This window comes from Bos indicus x Bos taurus, chromosome 7 (genome assembly GCF_003369695.1).
Source record: "Bos indicus x Bos taurus breed Angus x Brahman F1 hybrid chromosome 7, Bos_hybrid_MaternalHap_v2.0, whole genome shotgun sequence".
Lineage (NCBI taxonomy): Eukaryota > Metazoa > Chordata > Mammalia > Artiodactyla > Bovidae > Bos > Bos indicus x Bos taurus.
In genome coordinates, this window is record NC_040082.1 from 93,073,842 (window position 1) to 93,099,272 (window position 25,431).

General features: G+C 41.4%; 1 protein-coding gene across 2 annotated transcripts in view; it reads left to right on the top strand.

The window, feature by feature from the left end:
* The window catches only part of LOC113895814 (adhesion G protein-coupled receptor E4-like), a 37,116-nt gene that overhangs the window by 8,153 nt on the left and 3,532 nt on the right, over positions 1-25,431 (top strand). The window contains exons 5-16 of one of the 2 annotated variants that reach the window (XM_027547488.1): positions 966-1,118; positions 3,494-3,534; positions 4,428-4,563; positions 6,300-6,407; positions 10,925-11,109; positions 11,675-11,842; positions 13,872-14,066; positions 16,673-16,908; positions 18,527-18,593; positions 19,160-19,251; positions 20,096-20,276; positions 23,722-23,817. In XM_027547488.1, coding sequence (XP_027403289.1) covers positions 966-1,118; positions 3,494-3,534; positions 4,428-4,563; positions 6,300-6,407; positions 10,925-11,109; positions 11,675-11,842; positions 13,872-14,066; positions 16,673-16,908; positions 18,527-18,593; positions 19,160-19,251; positions 20,096-20,276; positions 23,722-23,817 — 1,658 coding nt within the window. The remainder of the gene's footprint in view (positions 1-965; positions 1,119-3,493; positions 3,535-4,427; positions 4,564-6,299; positions 6,408-10,924; positions 11,110-11,674; positions 11,843-13,871; positions 14,067-16,672; positions 16,909-18,526; positions 18,594-19,159; positions 19,252-20,095; positions 20,277-23,721; positions 23,818-25,431) is intronic. The other variant, XM_027547489.1, reaches the window with a different exon arrangement.

Here is a 25,431-nt window from a genome sequence, read left to right on the forward strand (position 1 = left end):
AAACCATAGCCTTACTAGACCGACCTTTGTTGACTCCTTTAGGGCCCTCCTATAAGTGGAATCATATGATAATGTATTTATTTATTTAAATTGTTTTTTTCAATTATAGTAAAATATGTATAATGCAATTTACCATTTTAATCACTGTTATTCACTGACTACTTTGTTACTGTACTTCACTGTTATTTAGCACATTCATACTGTTGTGCAACCATCGCTGCCTTTTGTCTCCAGAACGTTTTTCATCTTGCAGAACTGAAACTCTTTCCCCGTTAAACACTAACTTCCCTCTTCTCTCCCCCTATCCTCTGGTACCCACCATTCTACATTCTATCTTGGAATCATACAATATTGGATGTATTTTTTTAGATGTTGTATTTTGAAACAGTTTGAGACTTAAAACTGCAAAACAGTGCAATGAATTCTGTAGAGCTTTTACTCAGTTCTCTAAGGTCAGCCAATGATATGACAACCATCATACAGTGAGCAAAATCAGAGGATGAATAATGGGACAATAATATCAACTAGACTAGAGACTTTATACAAGTTTTACCAGTATAAAGTTTTACCCCCTGAAATCCACCCCCTTTTTTTTTTTCTGTTCTAAGAGCCATTTCAGTGTCTCATATTGCATTTAGTCATCTCAGTCCTGCCTCATCTAATCTGTGACAGATTCTTAATCCTTCTTTGTCTTCTGTGATCTTGATCCTTTTGATAGGACATCAGAGAAGGCCTTCTGAACTTTATTTCACTCCACAGTGCATCCTAGAAATTACTTTGGCTTTATAAAGTAACTTCAGGAAAATTGTCATCTCTGTATTGAATCATCTTAACCAAGGAGAGATGTTCTGGGTACATTTATAAGTGATGTTGGGTAGTAGAGATCTCATGGGCAAGGGAAAACAATATGGTTTTATGAGAATAAAAAGTGATATTTTCTAATGATATTTTCTCTTGATTCACAGATATTGATGAGTGTGCGAGAGGGCTGGCAAAGTGCAAGAAGAAAGCATATTGCAGAAATGGAATTGGAAATTACTACTGCAGCTGTGTCCCACATTATCCTCTCTTCAACTGGGTGGCTGGTATATTTACAATTAATCATGCAGAATGTTATGGTAAGAATCTCCAGATACTCCAGTAATCAAATACTCCACTATGAAAAAGGAGGCAGGAGAAGATCCCTTGAGAGTTTCACCAATTTCAGGCTAGGGTAACAAGGTAGAGATCTGTCCTGGTCCTCACCCTTCAATCCATTGTTGTCCTTGGTAACCATTTCCTGGGAGATTTCACTCAAGCCCATGGCAATAGCCACCATCTCCAAGTAGATGCCTTTGTTGTTGTCGTTCAGTCATGTCCAACTCTTTGCGACCCCATGGACTGAAGCACACCAGACTTCCCTGTCCATCACTATATCCCTGAGTTTGCTCAAACTTAGGTCCATCGAGTTGGTGATGCCATCCAACCATCTCCTCCTCTGTCATCCCCTTCTCCTCCTGCCTTCAATCTTTCCCAGCATAAGGGTCTTTTCCAATGAGTCAGCATTTCACATCAGGTGGTCAGTGTCACTTAAAATATGATGCTAGGTAGACAACAACTGATCGTTATTATCCCAATTAACACCTGTTTCTTTGGGAAGGGTTTCCCACACCCTAAACATGGTCCTTTTCTGTATACTGCCAAGACGTCTCATCCTATGTATTAATATGCTGGACTCTTATAATCACTCAATTATTTGCTTGGCAACTTTGCCATAGGCTGCAAACTCCACAAGGGAACATATTTTGTCTCTGTTTTTAAAACCCTGAAGTATAGTTGCTTTACAATGGTGTGTTAGTATCTGCTCTACAATGAAGTGACTCAGCTCTGTGTATACACATATCTGCTTCCTCCCATCGCCCTCCATTCCACCCATCCAGGTTATCGTAGAGTGCTGAGCTGAGCTCCCTGCAATACTGCAGGTTCCCACCGGCTATCAGTTTTACACATGGCAGTGTATTTAGGTCAGTCCCAGTCTCCCAGTACATCTTTCCCTCTACCCCTTCAGTGCTCACATGTCTGTTCTCTATTTCTGCCCTGCAAACAGATTCATCCATAAGGTTTTCTAGATTCCACATAAATGTGTTAATATACAGTATTTGTTTTTCTCTTTCTGACTTACTTTACTCTGTATGACAGGCTCTAGGTCTACCCATGTCTCTCCCAATGACCCAGTTTCATTCTTTTTGTTGGTTTGTTTTGTTTCTTCTACTTATTTATTATTATTTAATACTTAAATTTTATATTTCATCTTAAAATGTATTTTATCTTAATTCTTAGTTATTTTTGTTCACTTTAAAGAAATTACTGTTTTCTAGATTCCATTGTTTCTGATGAGAGGTTAGCTATCAGTCTAATTGGTTTTCATTTGAATATAATCTTTTTTTCTCTTTGTCTTTGATTTTCAGCAGGTTTTTTTTTTAGGTTTTTAAAAAATTTATTTTGTTTTAATTGAAGGATAATTGCTTTACAGAATTGTGTTGTTTTCTGTCAAATCTCAGTATGAATCAGCCATAGGTATACATATATCCCCTCCCTTTTGAACCTCCCTCCCGTCTCCCTCCCCACCCTACTCCTCTAGGTTGATACAGAGCCCCTGTTTGAGTTTCCTGAGCCATACAGTAAATTCCTGTTGGCTATCTATTTTATATATGGTAATGTAAGTTTCCATGTTACTCTTCCTATACATCTTCTCCTCTCCTCCTCATTCCCCATATCTGTTCTCTGTGTCTGTTTCTCCATCGTTGCCCTATAAATAAATTCTTTAGTACCATTTTTCTAGATTCCGTATATATGCATTAGAATACGATAATATCTTTCTCTTTCTGACTGACTTCACTCTGTATAATAGGTTCTAGGTTCATCCACCTCATCAGAACTGACTCAAAGGCATTCCTTTTTACGGCCGAGTAATATTCCACTGTGTATATGTACCACAGCTTTTTTATCCATTCATCTGTCAATGGACATCTAGGTTGCTTCCATGTTCTAGCTATTATAAATACAGCTGCAGTGAACATTGGGGTACTTGTGTCTTTTTGAATTATGGTTTTCTTAGGATCTGTGCTCAAGGGCGGGATTGCTGGGTCATATGGTAATTCTATTTTTAGCTTTTTAAAGAACCTCCCATACTGTTCTCCATAGTGGCTATATCAATTCACATTCCCATCAACAGTGAAAGATCATGGCAGCTGTCTCTATTCACCTATAAGATTTAGCCTCCCTCTTAGTAAATGCTCCATGAACACTACTGACTGAATTTTTAAATGAGAAACCCCATCCTAATTCCCTTTGAAAATTCTACCTTAGAAGAGATTTGGGAATTCTTAGAATGAAATTAGGATGGTATTTGAGTGCAGAAGGAAACACTCAACTTGAATGTGATTGGAAGAAAGATCTATGTTAGAGTGTGTTATTTCCCATATTTCATTTGACTGTTACTTTTCTTTCTCAGAGGATGCCAGTGATAAGACACAAGCACCAGGGGACATTTGGGTAAGTAAGGTGTAGCCTAGGTTTGAAAAACAATCAGTCTGACCATACATTTCTCCTGCTCAAATACTACCATGGCTCTCTATGACTTTTGTTGTTGTTATTGTTCAGTCGCCAAGTCGTGTCTGACTCTTTGCAGCTCCATGGACTGCAGCATGCCAGGCTCTCCTGTCCTTCACTAACTCCTGGAGTTTTCTCAAATTCATGTTTGTTGAGTCAGTGATGTTATCTAACCATCTCATCCTCTGTTGCCCCTTCTCCTTTTGCCTTCAATCTTTCCCAGATCAGAGTCTTTTCCAATGAGTTGGCTCTTTGCATCAGGTGGTCTTCCGATGAATATTCAGGGTTGAGTTCCTTTGAGATTGACTGGTTTGATCTCCTTGCTGTCCAAAGGACTCTCAAGCATCTTCTCCAGTATGGAGAAGTTGGAAAGTATCTCACAGTTGGAAAGTTTCTCACAGTTGGAAAGTATCAACTCTTTGGTGCTATGCCTTCTTTATGGTCCAGCTTTCACATCTGTGCATGACTACTGGAAAGCCCATACATAGTCTTGACTATATGGACATTTGTCAGCAAAGTGATATCTTTGCTTTTTAACCTACTGCCTAGGTTTGTCATAGCTTTCCTTCCAAGATGCAATCATCTTCTAATTTCATGGCTGCAGTGACCATAAGCAGTGATTTTAGAACACAAGAAGAGGAAATCTGTTACTTGCCTTTCTGTTTGCCACAAAGTGATGGGACCGGAGGACATGATCTTAGTTTTTTTAATGTTGAGTTTTAAGCCAGCTTTTTCACTCTCATCAAGAGGCTGGCTCACTTAACCACACTTACGTATATTCCTGCTTTTCAAAGTTTCAATAACCATCTACCTAATTAGTTTTATTTCTTTGAAAGGAAATGCTGAGGAACAATGGAAGCAAAAACTACATTGCAAAACAGGCGACCCAACTACTTCAACATGTAGAATTGACCATATGGAATGAGAGTTTTGTTTCTCCAGGAAAGTATGAAAATTCTGACCTTAACATAGGTAAGAAACACTAAGCATTAGTTTTAAGGCCAGAAAATTTTATGAAAGTCATCTTTCATCAGACCTTGTGTTAATATATTCACATATCATGAACAGAGTTCACTTAAGTGATTTTTCCCAAATGCAGAAGACTGCTCCCAGGTGACTATTCCCTTGGAAAATTTTTATTTTTTATTGTTAAATTTTTAAAAATTGAATTATAGTTGATTTATGTTATTGTGTTAGTTTCAGGTATATAGCATAGGAGGGCTTCCCAGGTGGCACTAGTGGTAAAGAATCCACCTGCCAATGCAGGCTTTTTGCCTAGAAAATCCCATGGATGGAGGAGCCTGGTAGGCTGCAGTCCATGGGGTCGTGAAAAGTCGGACACGACTGAACGACTTCACTTTCACTTTTCACTTTCATGCATTGGAGAAGGAAATGGCAACCCACTCCAGTGTTCTTGCCTGGAGAATCCCAGGGACGGGGGAGCCTGGTGGGCTGCTGTCTATGGGGTTGCACAGAGCCGGACACAACTGAAGTGACTTAGCAGCAGCAGCAGCAGCAGCAGTAGCCAATGCAGGAGACATAACAGATGTGGGTTCAATTCCTGAGTTAGGAAGATTCCCTCGAGGAGGGCATGGCTACCCACTCCAGTATTCCTGCCTGGGGAATCCCATGAACAGAGGAGCCTAGCTTCAATCCATGGGGTTGCAAAGTCAGACATGACTGAATTGACTTAGCATGCACACATGCATGTATAGCATAGTGATTCAGTACTTTTGCAGATTACATTCCATTGTAGATTATTATGAGATATTGGGTATAACTTCATGTGCTATTCAGTAAATCTCTGTTGCTTATCCATTTTATACACTGTAGTCTGTACCTGTTAATCCCATAGTCCTAATTTATCCCTCCCCACTGCCTCTCCCCTTTGGAAACCATAAATTTGTTTTTTATGTCTGTGAATCTGTTTCTATTCTGTACATACACTCATTTGTATTATTTTTTAGATTCCACATGTAAGTGTTATCTGTAGCATTCGTCTTTCTATGACATTTTATTAAGTATTATATTCTCTAGATCCATCCGTGTTGCTGCAAATGGCAATATTTCATTCTTTTTAATGGCCAAGTAATATTCCAATATGTACCACATTTTCCTAAGTCAATCATCTGTTGATGGGCACTTAGGTTGCTACCATGTCTTGGCTGTCGTGCACAGTCCTGCTGTGAACACTGGGGCAAGTGTATCTTTTCAAATTAGAGTGTTTGTTTTTTCTGGATCTATGCCCAGGAGTAGAATTCCTGGATCATATGGTAGCTCTGTTTCTAGGTTTTTTTTTTTTTTTTTCATGAAAACTCTATTTCTTGGAAAACTTTTAAATGCTTAGCTTCCCTTGTTTAAAAAAATTAGTTCTCCTTTCCCCAGGCGCCCCATTCATTACACATTGTTTAAAGAAAATTTTTCCCTTTAAAAATTCTATAGTAAAGGTTGAGCTTGCCTGTTTCAGCCAGCTCTGGGAAGCATGACAGTCTTCTCTCTTCCCCTGAGTTGTGTGACCCACATGTGTTGCCTATACTTTCGACATTTCATCTCCACCAGTCAGAAATGTTAGGGGAGGACCACATGGTCTACCTTGCATGCAGTAAGTAAAATGACTAGTAATGGATCTGTCAAAGAAGGGAGTTATTAGCAAGTTTTTTAGGCATGAGAACTGAGCAAAGCAGGACTCACTTTCCTAATGTTTCCAGTTTATGAAACCAAGAAGTGCAATGAGACAAGTGAGAAGACTGTTCTAGAAGCTGGAAACAACACGATGGATATCGACTGCCCAAATGCTTTCAAAGGAACCACAAGAGGTACTGTGTCTAAGATGACCTATACTCTTGACCTATAACTTCTAGGCACTGTTGTCTCATTTCTAGGTGATGAAGCCAAGCTTCCAAAGCATTCAAGGTAAGAAGACTCTTCTGGCAGAATTTAAAGATCTGCCTTGACCACTAACCAGGCAATTTTGAGGACACAGTTTGTATGGACTTTGTGATACACGCGGAGGTTCAAACAGAGATTCCTTGACTTAGTTCCTTAAAAGGGACTGGCTGGTGCCTGCTCAGTTTCATGTGCTGATCCAAAAAGCTTACTCTTTTTAAAAAATTTTATTTTTTAAGTGAAGTCCCTGGTGGCTCAGCTGTTAAGACTCCGCCTGCAATGCGGGAGACCTGGGTTCGATCCCTGGGTTGGGAAGATCCCCTGGAGAAGGGAAAGGCTGCCCACTCCAGTATTCTGGCCTGGAGAATTCCATGGACTCTATAGTCCGTGGGGTCGCAAAGAGTCGGACACAACTGAGTGAGTTTCACTTTCGTAGTTGATTTACAATGTCATGCCAATCTCTGCTATATAGCGAAGTGACTCAGATAATACACTTTCTTTTTTAAATATTCTTTTCCATTATGGTTTATCACAGGATATAGACCATAGCTCCCTGTGTTATAACAATAGAGCCTTGTCGTTTGCCCGTCCTCTATATAACAGTTTGTGCCTCCTCGCTCATCCTACATGCCCAGTCCCTCCCTCCCCCATCCACCTCCCCATGGCAACCTCAAGCCTGTTTGTGTCTGTGAGTCTATTTCCATTTTGTAGGTAGGTTATTTTGTGCCATATTTTAGATCCACATGTAAGTGATATCATATGGCATATTTGTCTCTCTTTCTCACTTACTTCACTTAGTATGATAATCTCTAGGTCCATCTGTGTTACTGCAAATGGCATCATTTCATCCTTTTTTTGGCTGAGTAATATTCCATTGTATATACATACCACATCTTCTTTACCTATTCTTCTGTTGATGGACTTTTAGGTTGTTTCCATGCTTTGATTATTGTGAACACTGCTGCTATGAACGTAGGGGTATATGTACCTGTTTGAATTATAGCTTTAGCAGGAAATATGCCCAAGAGTGGGATTGTTGGATCATGTATTGGTTTTTTGAGGAACCACCACACCATTTTCCATGGTGGCTGCACCAACTTACATTCCCACCAAATGTAGTATAGAAGCATTTCCTCAGAGAAGCTCACTCTTGATGATGGCACATGAGTTGCCTCAAACACTCTTTCCCTTGAGAAGCATTATATAATCTCTCTATTCTGCTAGCCTGCTGCTGCTGCTGCTAAGTTGCTTCAGTCATGTCCGACTCTGTGCGACCCCATAGACGGCAGCCCACCAGGCTCCTCTGTCCATGGAATTCTCCAGGCAAGAACACTGGAGTGGGTTGCCATTTCCTCCTCTAATGCATGAAAGTGAAAAGTCAAAGTGAAGTGCTCAGTCGTGTCCGACTCCTAGCGACCCCATGGACTGCAGCCCACCAGGCTCCTCAGTCCATGGGACTTTTCAGGCAAGAGTTGGCAAACTTTTTCTGTAAGAACACAAGAGGACAAATATTTCTGGTTTTGGGGCCAGATGGTTTTTGTTTTATCTGCTCAACTCTTGACATTGTAGTGTGAAAGCAGCCATTGGTGATATGTAAATGAAGGGACATGGCTGTGTGCCAATAAAACTTTATTTACAAAAACAGGTCGTAGGCTGGATTTGACCCCCAGGCCATAATTTGACACCCTTGCTTTATTCTGTCATTTTATTTAAGTCACTGCATCACATCCACACTATGCGACCCTTTCTAATTTATTTATTTGTTTGTTGTCTATCTCTCCCATGACATCATCTCCCTGATGGCAGGGACTCTGCCCATTTTGTTCCCTGTTGTGTTGTGATGCCTGGAACACTGTCCAGTACACAGTAGATGCTCAGTAAACATGTGACAAATGAATGAATGAATGCATGCATGAAAAGTATTTCAAAGAGAAAGACCCAGTTACCTTGAGAGAGTGAAATACTTGTTCCTATGCTCCTCTGTAAAATTCCTGGCTACTGGTTAATCTTCACTGTTTACTGTGAGCTGTAGAAGAGAGGAGGGAGAGGGGAAAACATCTAAAACTGAGTTGATTTTTATTATTTTTTCAACCATTCACTCCTTTTTAAAATCTATTTTTTAATTGATTTTCGGTTGTGCTGGGTCTCTGTTTCTGCTTGCGGGCTTTCTCTGAGTTGCAGTGCTCAGTATTTCTCATTGTGGCGGCTTTCTCACGCATCCAGCCTCCACAGGATGCATGGGCTTCAGTACTTGTGATTCACAGGCTCTAGAGCACAGGCTCAGTAGCTGTGACTTACTTGCTCTGCGGCATGTGGAATCTTCGAGGACCAGGGATCAAATCCATTTCCTCTGCATTGGCAGTGATTCTTATCCACTGGACCACCAGAGAAGACCAGTTGGTTTTTTTAGATCGAGTGATATAGGTGGTAAGTGGTTTGGGGTAAAACTGGCATGGTGGCACGTGAATGATTGCAGTTTAGGAAACCGTGTCATACTGTGCATTCAACTTCTATGACTTAAATTCTTCTAGCATGAAAAGGGAAAGGGAAGAGGGTGGGAGGGAGACAGAGAGAGAGAAAGAGAAAAAGAGAGAGAGAGAGGCTGAGCGAGAGAGGTAGGAGGAGGGAGTGAGGGAAGGGTGAGAGGATAAATTGAACAGAATGGGCCGTCACGATACTTTTCCATTAAATTAGATACCCAGGAGTCAGCTTGAGGTGGAAGATGGGAATTATTTGGAATACTTTTTAAATTAATTTTTGTTGGAGTATAGTTGCTTTATAATGTTGTGTTAGTTTCTACTATCCAGCAGAGTGACTCAGTCATGTGTATACACATATCCCCTCTTTTTTGGATTTCCTCCCCATGTAGCTCAGCACAGAGCATTGAGCAGAGTTCCCTGGCTATACAGTAGGTTCCCATTAGTTATGCACTTTATACATAGTGTTGATACTGTACAGGGCTTCCCAGGTGCTGCAGTGGTTAAGAATGCACCCGCCAGGGCAGGAGATACAAGAGGTGTGGTTCAGTCCCTGGGTTGGGAAGATACCCTGGAGTAGGAAATGGAAACCCACTCCAGTGTTCTTGCCAGGAAAATTCCATGGACAGAGGGGCCTGGCGGGCTACAGTTCATAGGGCTGCAAAGAGTTGGCCAAGACTGAGCAACTGAGCACACACACATCAGCAGTGATATATGTCAGTCCCAATCTCCCTGTTCATCCAGCGCCCCACTTCCCCACTTGGTGTCCATACATTTGTTATTTAGGTCTGTGTCTCTGTCTCTTTGGCAAATAAGATCATCTGTACCATTTCTCTAGATTCCACATATGCGTGTTAATATATATTTGTTTTTCTCTTTCTGGCTCAGTTCACTCTGTATGACAGTCTCTAGGTCCGTCTGTGTCCCAACTTTATTTCATTTTATAAATGAGTAGTATTCCATTGTACAGACATACCACATTTTCTCCATCCATTCCTTTGTTGATGGATATCTAGGTTGCCTCCGTCCCTTGGCCACCATAAACAGTGTACAGGAATGAATATGAGGGAGTCATCATCTATTCAGAAATATTTGATTTCTTCATCCCACATGAGTTCCAGGCTTCTCAGGTGGTGCTAGGGGTAAAGAACCTGCCTGCCAATGCAGGAGATGTAAGAGATGGGGGTTTGATCCCTGGGTCGGAAAGATCCCCTGGAGAAGGAAATGGTAACTCACTCCAGTATTCTTGCCTGGAGAATCCCACGGATAGAGGAGCCTGGCGGGTTACAGTCCATGGGGTCGCAGAGAGTTGGACATGACTGAACGGGCACATGCACATGTGCATGCCCACACAAACACACACACACGCACACCTGAGTTTTACCTTCTGGAGACAAACATCTTGCCTTATGATTCTCCTTTTGATGTCTAATGTTCATATATAAATATTTTACAACACATCGATAGAATATTTTGCACATGCTGCTGCTAAGTCGCTTCAGTCGTGTCCGACTCTGTGCGACCCCAGAGATGGCAGCCCACCAGGCTCCCCCGTCCCTGGGATTCTCCAGGCAAGAACACTGGAGTGGGTTGCCATTTCCTTCTCCAATTCATGAAAGTGAAAAGTGAATGTGAAGTCGCTCAGTCATGTCTGACTCCTAGTGACCCCATGGACTGCAGCCTACCATGCTCCTCCATCCATGGGATTTTCCAGGCAAGAGTACAGGAGTGGGGTGCCATTGCCTTATATCCCTTATAATGTGTGATACATTTGACTATATATTACATATACAGAATAATCCCTAAGCCACATGTAATGTATTGATTGGGCAATGGAAAAGACTTCCAAGTGCAATTATGACTTTATATAACCCTTACAACCCCTTACAACCCTCACACAGAACACTAATGTACCAATTCCCCAACCTCTAGATACCCTAGCAAACGTGACTTTTCTTCCATTTTCTCAGATGCAAGTGCAGTGGCGCTTATCACTTATCGATCTCTTGGGGATATTCTAAATGGATCCTTTTTCAGTGATAGAAGAGGGATAAAGGAAGTCAACCTGAACTCTCAAGTGATAAGTGGCTCCATTGGTGTGAAGGAAAAAGTTGATCTATCTAAACCTGTGTTCCTGACCTTCCAACATACTCAGGTGAGCAAAATCTAGGCTTTACCTTGAACAGGTGAATTATCAGTCCAGGCAGGAAACTGAATTCAACTGTGATCATTCAGAGTTAAGAGAACTAACAAATGTTGAGGCACTCAGAGATGGCAAATGTGAGACAGCTGGTATCACACTTAAGCATAAAAAGGCAATGGGGGAAAAAAAGCACTGGGGGGATGAGCATTGCCCAGTGAAGGCTGCAGGTATACAGGAAGATTGGCAATTGGAGATGGAGACAGTTGGCAGCAGAACAGCAGTACAGAAGAAATACCAGAGCTGCCTCTTCTCCCTCTCATCCATTTCTCTCATTGGTCTTATCAATGACCAACAACCTGGGGAAAGCAGTGCATAACAGTCAGTCCCAGGGAAAACCAGAGATGGGCAGAATAAATGAAGAGCAAATCCCACAGTGAAAGTGGGGTATGCAACACTTCCCCACAAGGGTTTCAGAGTTTTTCCAATCCAGTTTCCAACCCAGTGCACCTCACTTAACCTATAAAGTTGAAATGATAAAAACCAGAAGAAATCCACTTTCATGCTCTTCTCTTTCCAGCCAGGTGGTGGGAGGAGAAAATATTTCTGTGTCTACTGGAAAGGATCAAAGGATGGGGGCAGCTGGTCGACGGAGGGTTGCGCTCATTTGGGCAGCAATGATTCTCACACCCAATGCAAGTGCTCCCACCTTTCCAGCTTTGCTGTCCTCGTGGCTCTTGTTCCCAAGGTACAACAATTTATGGTCCCTTACAGTGAACTTGACTGTGTCCAGGAAGACTCTCCGAGTCTCAGGGAAAATAAAAAAAACAACTCTGAGATAAGGTGTCAAGCAGAATTACTTGAGAGGTAATTCCAGGAAGCATCAGTAAGGGACTGGGAAATGAAATGGGAAAGAGACAGAAGCCAATCAGAGAAGCCAGATGCCAGGTACCACTATGAGTAACTGGGGTTACTTCCCTCTGGGAGATTTTTGGAGTCAGGGTAGAAGACACACCTCAGAGTCATCCTAAATGAATGGCGAGAAAGCTGGGTTATTTATACACCATCTCCCTTCAGTCATTTGTTGAAAGCTACATCATCGACTCAATGGATATGAATTTGAGCAAATTCTGGGAGATAGCAGAGGACAGAAGAGCCTTGCGTGCTGCAGTCTATGGGGCTGCAAAGAGTCAGACGAGACTTAGCGACTGAACAACAACAACATCCAGGGAGTATTCATTCTCTTGACATGTCCATGGGCATGGGCAGAGTGTGCTCAAGCTAGCAGAGAAAGCCCTCAATCATTGAAAAGTCGGTTGTCAGCCCCTACGGTGGAAAGATCCATGGAGACCTGTTACTCTGCGAGAAATAGAGCTAACCCCCATCGCCCAGTCACACCAGAACAAAGGCAACTGACCATCACCCATGTAAAAGCACAGCCCCCTAAACTTCCCAGGTCCCAACCATACCTCAGATAACTCGCATTTAAAGAAATTTACCTAACTTGTTTCCCCACTTATTTTAAACTCCCATTTATTGATCATTGACTGGAAGATAACACCCTATTTCTTACGTAAACGCACAACCTCATTTTGTTCATTTAACAGATTTATATATAAGTAACTTTCTTGTTGTTCAGTCACTAAGTCGTGTCTGACTGTTTGAGACCCCATGGACTGCAGCACGTCAGGCTCCTCTGTCCTCCACTGTCTCCTGGAGTTTGCTCAAATTTATGTCCATTTATAACCAGTGATGCTATCTAACCAACTCAATGAACATGAATTTGAGTAAACTACTATATGTCTGATGCCATTCCAGGCATTGTGGATACTACAGAGAACAAAACAGCCTTCATGAGATTATATTTGATTGCCGTCTTGTCCAATAGGATCAGACATATGGTTATTGAACACTTAAAATGTGACTAGTATGACTGAAGAAAAAAATTCTATTCCATTTGAATGTATTGAAATTAAGAAATAGTATAAAATATTTTTCCACTAAATACAACTTTGTTTTTTGGTAGGACGGTGCTTTACTTTCACTCTTTAAAATATAGCATTTGATTGAGATGCTCGGTAAGTGTTAAGTACATACTGGGTTTCAAAGACTGAATATGGAGGGAAAAGAGGACCAACTAGTTCATTAATAACTTTTACACTGAATGTAATTTGAACTGATTATATTTTTGTTATATCATTATATTAATTATATGACATTCAACACATTGAACTGATAGTATTTTGAACATGTGTACATGAGTGCTAAATTGCTTCAGTCGTGTCCGATTCTTTGTGAGTGTAGCCAGTGAACTATAGCCCACCAGGCTCCTCTGACCATGGGATTCTCCAGGCAGGAATACTTGAGTGGGTTGCCATGCCTGTCTCCAGGGGATCTTCCTGACCCAGCGATTGAACCTGCCTGTTACATCTCCTGAATTGGCAGGCAGGTTCTTTACCACTAACACCACCTGGGAAGCCCAGTATTTTGAACATGTACTATTAAATCAATTAGACTTGTTTCTTTTGACATTTTCAAAAATACGGCTACTAGAAAATTTAAAATTATGCACATGGCTCATCTGTTTCTATTTGTCAATGCTGGTCTAGCTCTGTGTGATAAATGCTATAACTACCCATATTTTGAAGAGGGAATCACCAAGTCTTAGAGAGATTAAGTCATTTCTTTGGGAGCTGATCTGGAAAGTCCATCCGATGCTCCATCAGGAACATACCTATAGAGCTGGAATAATATATTCCTCTTTTGGTGTCTTCTAGGAGGATCCTGTGCTGACCATGATCACCTATGTGGGGCTGAGCCTCTCCCTGCTCTGCCTCCTCCTGGCAGCCCTCACCTTCCTCCTGTGTCGATCCATCCAGAACACCAGCACTACTCTCCACCTGCAGCTCTCCATCTGCCTCTTTCTGGCCCACCTCCTCTTCCTCGTGGGGATTGATCAAACTGAACCTGAGGTAGGAGAATTAACATATTATTTATTTCATGGTCCTAATCCAATCTAGCCACTTAGTTTGGAGGAAAGATGGGATGAATGATGATAAACACCAATGATTGTGTAGGGTAAAAAGCAAGAATTCCCATTTTATCTCTCTGTGTAATTTTGAACATGACCCATAATTTCTTTTTTTTAATTTTATTTTTTAAGTATAAATTTATTTATTTTAGTTGGAGGGTAATTACAATATTGTATTGGTTTTGCCATACATTGACATGACTCTGCCACGGGTGTACACGTGTTTCCCATCCTGAACCCCCCTCCCACCTCCCTCCCCATCCCATCCCTCTGGGTCATCCCAGTGCACCAGCCCCAAGCATCCTGAATAATGTATCGAACCTGGACTGGTGATCTGTTTCACATATGATAATATACATGTTTCAATGCCATTCTCCCAAATCATCCCACCCTCACCCTCTCCCACAGAGTCTAGAAGACTGTTCTATACATCTGTCTCTTTTGCTGTCTCGCATACAGGGTTATTGTTACCATTTTTCTAAATTCCATATATATGCGTTAGTATACTGAATTGGTGTTTTTCTTTCTGGCTTACTTCACTCTGTATAAAAGGCTCCAGTTTCATCCTCCTCATCAGAACTGATTCAAGTGTATTCTTTTTAATGGCTGAGTAATACTCCATTGTGTATATGTACCACAGCTTTCTTATCCATTCATCTGCTGATGGACATCTAGGTTGCTTCCGTGTCCTGGCTATTATAAATAGTGCTGCAATGAACATTGGAGTACACGAGTCCCTCTCAATTCTGGTTTCTTCAGTGTGCATGCCCAGCAGTGGGATTGCTGGGTCGTATGCCAGTTTTATTTCCAGTTTTTAAAGGAATCTCCACACTGTTCTCCATAGTGGCTGTACTAGTTTGCATTCCCACCAACAGTGTAAGAGGGTTCCCTTTTCTCCACATCCTCTCCAGCATTTATTGCTTGTAGATTTTTGGATAGCTCTACTGACCCACAGGGGAAAATGAACTACTCTTAGGATAAACCACTGATATTTTATAGTTTATTTGTTGCAGTAGCTATTGTAACCCTAACTAACACCATCAGTCTGACACTCAAACATTTTGTTAAATCAGACTGATGGTGTTAGTTAGGGTTACAATAGCTACTACAACAAATAAACTATAAAATATCAGTGGTTTATCCCAAGAGTAGTTCATTTTCCCCTGTGAGTCAGTAGAGGGTGAGTGAACAGGTGTAAAGGGTATCTCTCCTCCAACCTCAGGCCATGGGAGGCTCTCTCATAGCATACACAGCTTCCAAGGTCATCCTGAGATTCTTTCCATTTTGACCAAGTGGAAAGAGAAAGAGGGTGGTGGAGTCCTAGGAGAGGGGTTTATATGGACCTCTCAAATCCCATTGGCTAGAAGCCAGTCACATGGTCAAACTAACTGCAAGGAGTGCTGGGAAATGTAGTCTCTGTTTGGTAAGTTGAGTCCTAGTGACAAACTGAGGGTGGATGGAGGCTTGGCATTTTGGTGGATGTGACTTTGCTGGTTTCTGCCATACATTTCATAAATAAAATTAATTGGAACCATGACCTTTGATGTCTGAGAGCTAGAGAAGATGGATGTCCCAGTTCAAGCAGAGAGAGCAAATTCTCCCTTTCTCCAACTTTCTGTTCTATTTATGCCCTTGACAAATTGGATGATGCCAATCCTCATTGGTGAGGGCCATCTTTGTTACTCAGTTTATTGATTCCAATGCTAATCTCTTCCAGAAACATCCTCACAGGCATGCCCAGAAAAATGTGTTATCAGTTGTCTGGACATGCCCTAGCCCAGTCAAGCTGAAACATAAAATTAACCATCCCATCCCCCCAAATGCCAAAGTCAATGGAGTATTGATTTGCTAACTCTTGTCTATTATGGATTTGAGTGCTGCTCCCACAGTGGCTCAGATTGTAAAGAATCTGCCTGCAATAGAGCAGACCCAGGTTCAATCCTTGGGTTGGAAAGATCTCCTGGAGAAGAACATGGCTACCAATCCAGTATTCTTGCCTGGAGAATTCCATGGACTGAGGAGCTTTGCAGGCTACAGTCAATGAGGTCACAAAGAGCTGGACATGACTGAGTGACTAACACTTTCACTTTTCACCCATGACATTCATTTCTTGGCACTTCTGGCTTGCCCCATGCACAAGATAGGCAGATTTCAATGGTTGGTGAGAGTCCCTAGAAGATGTGTTTCCCCTAAGCAAAATGGCACAGGTGTAAGAATTGAAATTCCAGGCTAGCATGCAGGAAATAATAAGTGTTAAGTATATAATTTGACTTCCCAGGTGGTGCTAGTGATAAAGAACCAATGCAGGAGACATAAGAGATGCAGGTTTGATCCCTGGGCAGGGAAGACCCCCTGGAGGAGGGCATGGCAACCCACTCCAGTATTCTTGCCTGCAGAATCCCATGGACAGGGGAGACTGGTGGGCTACAGTCCATGGGGTTGCAAAGAGTTGGACACGACTGAAGTGACTTGGCATGCACACAGGCAAGGATATAATCGGGTACAGACTACATCAGCTCCATGTTCCTAACTCTACTCTCCCCCCAGGTGCTGTGCAAGGTCATCGCAGGTGTACTGCATTACCTCTACTTGGCCGCCTTCACCTGGATGTTCCTCGAAGGGCTACACCTCTTCCTCACTGTCAGGAACCTCAAGGTGGCCAACTACACCACTGCAGGCAGATTCAAGAAGAGGTTCATGTACCCTGTAGGCTATGGGGTCCCAGCTCTGATTGTGGCTGTATCAGCAACAGTAGGACACAAGAATTATGGAACGTATACTCAGTAAGCATGATGAGTGCATTCATGGTGGAAGTGGTGTCCATTACCAATACAAAATCTGAAACAGTGGGGGTAGGGAGGGGCTGGCAAACTTCCTATAAAAAAAAAAAAAAAAAAAACAAAAAGAAAAACAACAGATGGTAACTATTATTGTTTTGCAAGCCATATGGTCTTTTTGGAAATTACTCAACGTTGCCCCTGTAGTGTTATAGACAATTTGTAAATTAATGGATGTGATTGTGTTTAAATAAAACTTTATTTACAAAAACAAAGAGAGGACCAGATTTGGCCTATGGGCCATAGTTGTAACCCTTGGAATAGAATCAAGTATGGGAGATTTTCTGCCTACTGAGTATTGGTAATTGCTTACTTTTACCAGTTTCATATTGCCATGTCCTTTTTCAGAATAAATTATATTGATAAATTATACTATTTTTTCAAATATAAGCTATGAAAGAATACAAAGTATTGGACATTAGAGTGCTTGGTACATGAAATATGCTTGATTATTAGTGTTGATAGTTTTTGTAGCTGAAAATTACTACTTTTACTCTCTTATTTTAGCAATCATTATTATTAGAATCCACCTTCAATGTGGGAGACCTGGGTTCAGTCCCTGGGTTGGGAAGATCCGCTGGAGGAGGGCATGGCAACCCACTGCAGTATTCTTGCTTGGAGAATTTCATGGACAGAGGAGCCGGGTGGGCTACAGTCCATGGGGTTGCCAGGAGTCAGTCATGACTGAGCAACTAAGCACAGTACATTATTAGAATACATTTATTGGGATTCCCTGGTAGCTCAGCTGGTAAAGAATCTACCTGCAATGCAGGAGACCTTGGTTCAATTCCTGGGTCAGGAAGATTTGCTGGACAAGGGAATGGCTACCCACTCCAGTATTCTGGCTTGAAGAATTCCATGGACTCTACAGTCCATGGGGTTGCAAAGATGCAGATAAGACTTTCACTTTTCACTTTCACATGGTATTAGAATACATTATTAGCTACAATCATTGGTCTTTAATTCTGTCAGGAAATGTATTAAAAATGCATGAACATTATCTCATTTAATCTTTACTATGAGATCTATATGATGGAAACTTTGATAAAAGAAATCAAAATAAATTCAAATAAATGAAGTGATAGTCCATGTTCATGGACAGGAAGACTCAATATTGTCAAGAAGTCAGTTTTTTCCTACTTGATCTATAGATTGAATGTATTCCCAACCAAAATCCCAGAAAATTATTTTGTGGATATTGACAATCTGGTTCTGATGTTTATAGGGAGTGGCAAATGACCCAGAATAGCTAACACAATATTGAAGGAGAAAAGCAAAGTCAGAGGACTGATAATACTATCTGACTTCAAGACTTGGTATATAGTCACAGTAGTTACTTAAAAGTGTTGAAAACATTTTGGTTGGCCCCACTTTATACTTGGGAAACTGAGGTTCAAAGCATGCAGTTTGCAAGAGATGAGGACCCATGTTTAATTCCACCTAATATTCAGATCTGAACCAAACAGGTATGGACACTGCTCAGATATTGCTACAGTAGCCGGAATTCAAGTCCTTTGCTTTCTCCTAAGAAATCAGCAGCTAATGCTTATCTTTCTCTCAACAGCTGCTGGCTCAAACTTGATAAAGGGTTCATCTGGAGCTTCATGGGGCCAGTAGCACTCATTATCTTGGTAGGTGACCAACCATTGATATTTACTGGTGAAACACCGAGTGTGTTTCTTACCTGTTAAAGTGGAAATGAGATGTGATAAGGAAATACAGCCTAATGTGATCAACCCTTCTTGCTGGAAATATTGTCTTCAGATGTCTTTCTTCAGCTTCCCCCAGCTCCCTGGTTCCTCTGATATAACATAACCCTCTGCTGGGAAGTCTTTTAAAAATCCAGGATTTGTTCATTTGACAAAACTTTAGAAAATATTCACTCTGCATAGAACATTTTCCTGTTTGCCAAGAAATTCCTGGTTACATCCGTCATCCTGGTATAGATGTGAATAGCATTCTTTCACTTTTAAAGTGTCCTGGCTTGAATGATAAATTATATAGTCATGCTAATCAACCATCAGATGCATGGGTTCTATAGTCTGTGTTGTATAAAAGACCAGAGCCTGTGTGCATATCACTACCCTTATAAAGTCTGTATCTTTTGGGAAAAGATTCTTAGGTCTACCTCAAGTTGGGTTGCATTACATAGCTTCAAAAGACAGTTCCAAGTCAATTTTCCATTCTGTTTCCACAGATAAACTTGGTGTTCTACTTCCAAGTTCTGTGGATTTTGAGAAGCAAACTTTCCTCCCTTAATAAAGAAGTTTCCACCATTCAGAACACCAGGTAAGAATGCATACCAGAATTAGTGGTACCCATAGATTTTTTTTTCCTATAGGACCACATTTTCTGGGACCACCCATACAAAAATAGGGTATAAAACTTCCAGGTAAAAGACTTTGCAGAGGAATAATTTTCAAGAGTGAGAAAAAAGCATTATTCTCAGAGGTCATAAACGTTAGGTTTTCCATTGCTCCTGTGCAGAAAGGTTCATCAGTACTATCTTCTTAGACTGCATGTATGCATTAATATGAGATATTTGTTTTTCTCTTTCTGACTTACTTCACTGTATAAAAGGGTCTAGGTTCATGGAGACGCAGACACAGAAAATAGACTTGTGGACACAGCAGGGGAAGAAGAGAGTGGGATGAATAGGGAAAGTAGCATTGAAACAGATACATTACCATATGTAAAATAGATAGCCACTGGGAATCTTCTATATGATGGAAGGAGCTCAAATCTGATGCCCTGTGACAACCTAGAGGGGTGGGATGAGGTGGGAGGTCTGAGGGAGGTTGAAGATGGAAGGGGCATACCTATGGCTAAATCACGTTGATGTATGGCAGAAACCAATACAATTATTGTAAAGCAATTATCCTCCTACTAAAAATAAATTTTAAAAACTACTTTTAATTTCAAAAGAAAAAACAAATTGGGTTCTGCCTTCTTCAAGTTGTATGAGTTCGAGGAAGACACTTCGCCACATGAGCTATTCATGAGGTTTAACTAAGGTGATTCATGAGAGGGCTTCCCAGGTGGCACTAGTGGTAAAGAACGTGCTGAAAGCCTTGAGTGCCATGCGCACTATGTAGTGATAAATGAGAGGTATTACTGTTCTTTCCTTTTTCAGAGTCATGACATTTAAAGCCATCTCTCAGCTGTTTATCCTGGGATGTTCTTGGGGTCTTGGTTTTTTCTTGGTTGAAGAAGTTGGGAAGACCACTGGATCGATCATCGCCTACATGTTCACCATCATCAATGTTCTACAGGGGACTTTGCTTTTTGTGGTACACTGTCTTCTTAATCGCCAGGTAAGGCAAATCATTTTGTGTCTCACCAGCTTAATCTGAAAGTCTTGTTGAATTGTTGTTCATATCCTCGCCCTTCTCTGACCGTGTGAAAGTCGCTTAGTCATGACTGACTTTTGGCAACTACTGTCCATGGGATTCTCCAGGCCAGAATACTGGAGCAGGTAGCCATTCCCTTCTCCAGGGGATCTTCCGAACCCAGGGATCAAACTCAGGTCTCCCACATTGCAGGCGGATTCTTTACCATCTGAGCCACCAGGGAAGCCCTGGAGTGGGTAGCCGTTCCCTTCTCCAGGGGATCTTCTCTCTGACCTTGTATATTTATAATTTTGGAGTTGCCTTGATTCTAGGAAGAGGGTTTAGGTGCTTCTTGGGTAAATCATGTGCTCTGAGTCTCATCCATTCATCACTCCAATCTGGACCTGCCATATGGAAAAAAAAAGGATTGTTAGTCTAGTTATTAATAACTTCTTTTTAAGTAAACTTTTTATTTTGGAATAATTTTATAAGTATAAGAAAGTTGCATGTCTTTGTCTGCTGGTGATTGCCATAAAAAATATCACAGACAGAGTGATCTGGTCAATAGAAATTTATCGTCTCACAACTCCGGAGACCAGATGCCTAATATCAGGATGCCACTACGTTTGGGTTCTGAAGAGGACTCTCTTCTTGGTAGATGGCCACTTTCTGAAAGTGTCTTCACATGGGAGTGAGAATGAGAGTTTTCAGGTCTCTTCTTATAAGGATGTTGTTAATCCTATTGAACAGGGACTCGGTGCTTATGACTTCATGCATGCTAAGTTGGTTCAGTCGTATCCAACTCTCTGTGACCTCATGGTCTGTAGCCCGCCAGACTCTTCTGTCCATGGGATTCTCCAGGCAAAAATTGGAGTAGGTTGCCATGCCCTCTTCCAGGGGATCTTCCTGACCCAGGGATTGAACCTGTGTCTCTTGTGTCTCCTGCATTGGCAGGCAGGTTCTATACCGCTAGCACCACCTGGGAGCTTATGACTGCATTTAACCTTAATCACTTCCATCAAGGTCATACCTCCAGATGCAATCACATTGGGAAAGTTAGGGCTTTCATACATGAATTTTCAGGGGACACACTTTAATTCATAGCAGAACACATATCAGTCTGGATAAGGGAGATTCTGCTGTAGTAACAGCTCATCCCCCTCTGATTTCAGTGGCTTACAATGACAAAGGCTTATTTCTTGCTTATGCTACATAGCTGCAGTTTGATATGTATCATCTTCACTCTGTGATGGAGGCTGAAGGGACAGCCCTTATTTATTAGTAGAACATTAGTGTGTTCATGGCAAAGGGAAAGGAGATTATGACAAAGCACAGTTCAACTCTCTTTCATTGGCCAAAGCAGATCCCATGGCCATACCTGAATTTGTCAGAGAGAGGATGAATAATCCTTCTAGTCAGGTGCACTGTATGGAAAAGCACTGGTTTATTGGCATAATTTTATATTACCACAAACCCAGAAAGACCAGCTCTAATCCTGGTATTTCCACTAATTGGGTTGCTGTGTGACTCTGGGAAGGTTTCTTATGCTCTCTGAGCCTTGGTTTTTCTCATCTGCAAATATGGCAATACCAGCCTCACCAGATTGATAATTAAATGAGATAACATAAAACAAATGTCTTAGCAGTTTGTGGCACACATGTTCTCAGTGAGGATCATTATAATTTCACTCTTTATAGGGTAAAAATTGAAAACAACTTTCCTGGCTTTTTCCCCTTTGCTGTTGAGTAGACCTATCAGCAATTAAGATGCTGGCGGTGAAAAGACCATCTTAACAATTTACAAAGTTCTCTTTCATCTTTTAGTGCCTTAATGCTTGGTGCTCCTCACACACAGAAGTAAAATAGAACTTAATGTGAGTTAATGTTGAGTATTAAGAATTTAGATGTCTTTTAAAAAATATGATAATGTGGTTAAAGGAAGGCAATTCATGGAATCACAGTGGGTGGTCTGTGTCAGGGCTCTGAGTAAAAATGACAAGATTTTGCATGCTGGCCATGTGATCTTCAGTTCAGTTCAGTTCAGTTCAGTCGCTCAGTCGTGTCCGACTCTTTTCGACCCCATGAATCGCAGCACACCAGGCCTCCCTGTCCATCACCAACTCCCAGAGTTCACTCAGACTCAAGTCCATCGAGTCAGTGATGCCATCCAGCCATCTCATCCTCTGTCGTCCCCTTCTCCTCCTGCCCCCAATCCCTCCCAGCATCAGAGTCTTTTCCAATGAGTCAACTCTTCACATAAGGTGGCCAAAGTACTGGAGTTTCAGCTTTAGCATCATTCCTTCCAAAGAAATCCCAGAGCTGATCTCCTTCAGAATGGACTGGTTGGATCTCCTTGCAGTCCAAGGGACTCTCAAGAGTCTTCTCCAACACCACCCTTCAAAAGCATCAATTCTTCAGCACTTGGCTTTCTTGACAGTCCAACTCTCACATCCATACATGACCACTGGAAAAACCATAGCCTTGACTAGATGAACCTTTGTTGGCAAAGTAATGTCTCTGCTTTTTAATATGCTATCTAGGTTGGTCATAACTTTTCTTCCAAGGAGTAAGTGTCTTTTAATTTCATGGCTGCAGTCACCATCTGCAGTGATTTTGGAGCCCCCCAAAATAAAGTCTGACACTGTTTCCGCTGTTTCCCCATCTATTTCCCATGAAGTGATGGGACCAGATGCCATGATCTTCGTTTTCTGAATGTTGAGTTTTAAGCCAACTTTTTCACTCTCCTCTTTTTAATGTGGTTAAAGGAAGGCAATTCATGGAATCACAGTGGGCGGTCTATGTCAGGGCTCTGAGTAAAAATGACAAGGTTTTGCATGCTGGCCATGTGATCTTAGGCAAGTCAATTTACTTCCAAGAGTCTCAATTTTTTCACATTTAATTGGGGGTAAGAGAAGAATCTTTCTTCTGTTGTTTCTTCTGAATGTTACATTGCATTGGTTAACATATTAACTGATACATTGTCTATAAAGTACATTAAACATTGCTAGTGTTCAATAAATAATGGCCTTCATCTTCGTAATCATCACATCACCATTACCTTCTTTGTCATCATCACCATCACGACCATAATCCTTTTCATCATTATTACTATCATATCATCACCATCACCATCACCACCATCATACCAATATCATCATCATTTTCACCATCACCCTCACCACCAACATCATCATTATTATTATCCTATATAGAATCCTTATGGTGCCTTTAATTTAGTAAATGCCTCTTTAACAACCAAGCAAATCCAGTCTAAATTAAATGAATCAGCATGAACATGGCAATATTATACCAAGAATCAGTATAAGGGTGGCAGAGAATATGTCTTGGCATCCACACCTTTAATTTCCTGTTTTAGGGTCTTTTCTCCCAAACCAAGCTTTGGATGTAACACAAGCCTCTATATTCCTTAGGTGCAGATGGAATTCAAGAAGTGGTTTAGTGGGGTGCGGAAAGGGGTTGAAACTGAAAGCTCTGAGGTATTTCGCTCTGCTACTCAGACCAAAATGGTAAGATGGGCTCTTCTGCAATGCCATGTACTTGTCTGAACTCAGTATCTCCTGCTACTCGGAACTTCCTGGTTGTTTGATCTGAAAAAAAGAGAGAGATTACATTAGATTCCTGCATTAAGCTGTGGAAGTTTCTGGGTTTTGAGACCAAACCCAGAAAATCTCTTTTTTCCCTTTTTATTCCTCTCCCTTACTTCCTTTCTTCCCTTTTCCTATCTTTCTTCCTTCTTTCCTTTCTTTCTTCCTCTTCAGTCCATTAACAAATACCCAATGATATTTAACAGAAATGTTACACGTATTCAACAACATTCTTTTAACAAAAATTAACTGAGTTCCTAGTTTGTGCCAGCCACTGTTTTAGATATTGGGGGGAAATCCTCGCCTTCACAAAGTTGATATTCCAATAGGGAGTAGACAGACAGTAAATACCAAAAGTAGATTATACAGAGTGCTACAAAATGATATATGCTCTAGAAAAAATATAGAGCAAAGGACTCACAGATACAGAGGACAAACTCATGGCTGGACTTGAGGAGAGGCGCTGTAGGGGTGGGGACATGGGGGGGTACGAACAACTGGGTATAAGATGGGCTCAGAGATCTATTGTACAACACAGGGAATATGCCCAATATTTTATAATAACTTCAAATGGAAATTAACCTTTAAAATTATATTAAAATTTTAAAAAGAAAATGAAAAGGGGAAAAATTTAGAAAGCAATCAGGAATGCACCAGGCTGAAAGAGTTTTGTTGTTCTTTAGTGGCTTAGTCGTGTCCAACTCTTTGTGACCCAATGGACTATAGCCTGCCAGGATCCTCCATCCATGGAATTTTTCAGGCAAGAATACTGGAGTGGGTTGCTGTATCCTCCTCCAGGGGATCTTCCCATACAGCGATTAAACCTGCATCTCCTACACTGCGGCTAGATTCTTTACCACTGAATCACCAGGGAAGCTCTGGGGAAGTTTATTTTTAAATAATGTGGCCATAATGAACCTCCCTTCCCAGGTGGCTCTGGTGGTAAAGAACCTGCCTGCCAATACAGGAGACATAAGAGATGCAGGTTTAATCCTTGGGTCGGGAAGATCTCCTGTAGGAGGACCTGGCAACTCACTCCAGTATTCTTGTCTAGAGAACCCCATGGATGGAGGAGCCTGGTGGGTACACTTCATAGAGCCACACAAAGTCAAATACAACTGAAGTGACTTAGCGCACAGCACATTGAACCTCCCTAAGACTCTGGCACTTGAGTCCTCAGTTGTGTCCAGCTATTTGTGACCCCATGGACTGTAGCCCAGCAAGATCCTCTGTCCCTGGAATTCTCTAGGCAAGAATACTGGAGAGGGTTACCATTTCCTTCTCCAGGGGATCTTCCAGACCCAGGGATCAACCTGGGTCTCCTTCATTGCAGGCAGATTCTTTACTGTCTGAGCCACTAGGGAAGCCAAAAAACTTGATGAATATACCTAATTTTTAAAAAATGACCCCTGGGTAATCCTCTGGTGGTCCAGTAATTAGGGCTCTCTGCTTTCACTGCTGAGGGCGTGGAGTCAGTCTCTGATGAGGGAATTAAGATTCCTAATGCTAAGACCCTAATGCTGGGAAAGACTGAAG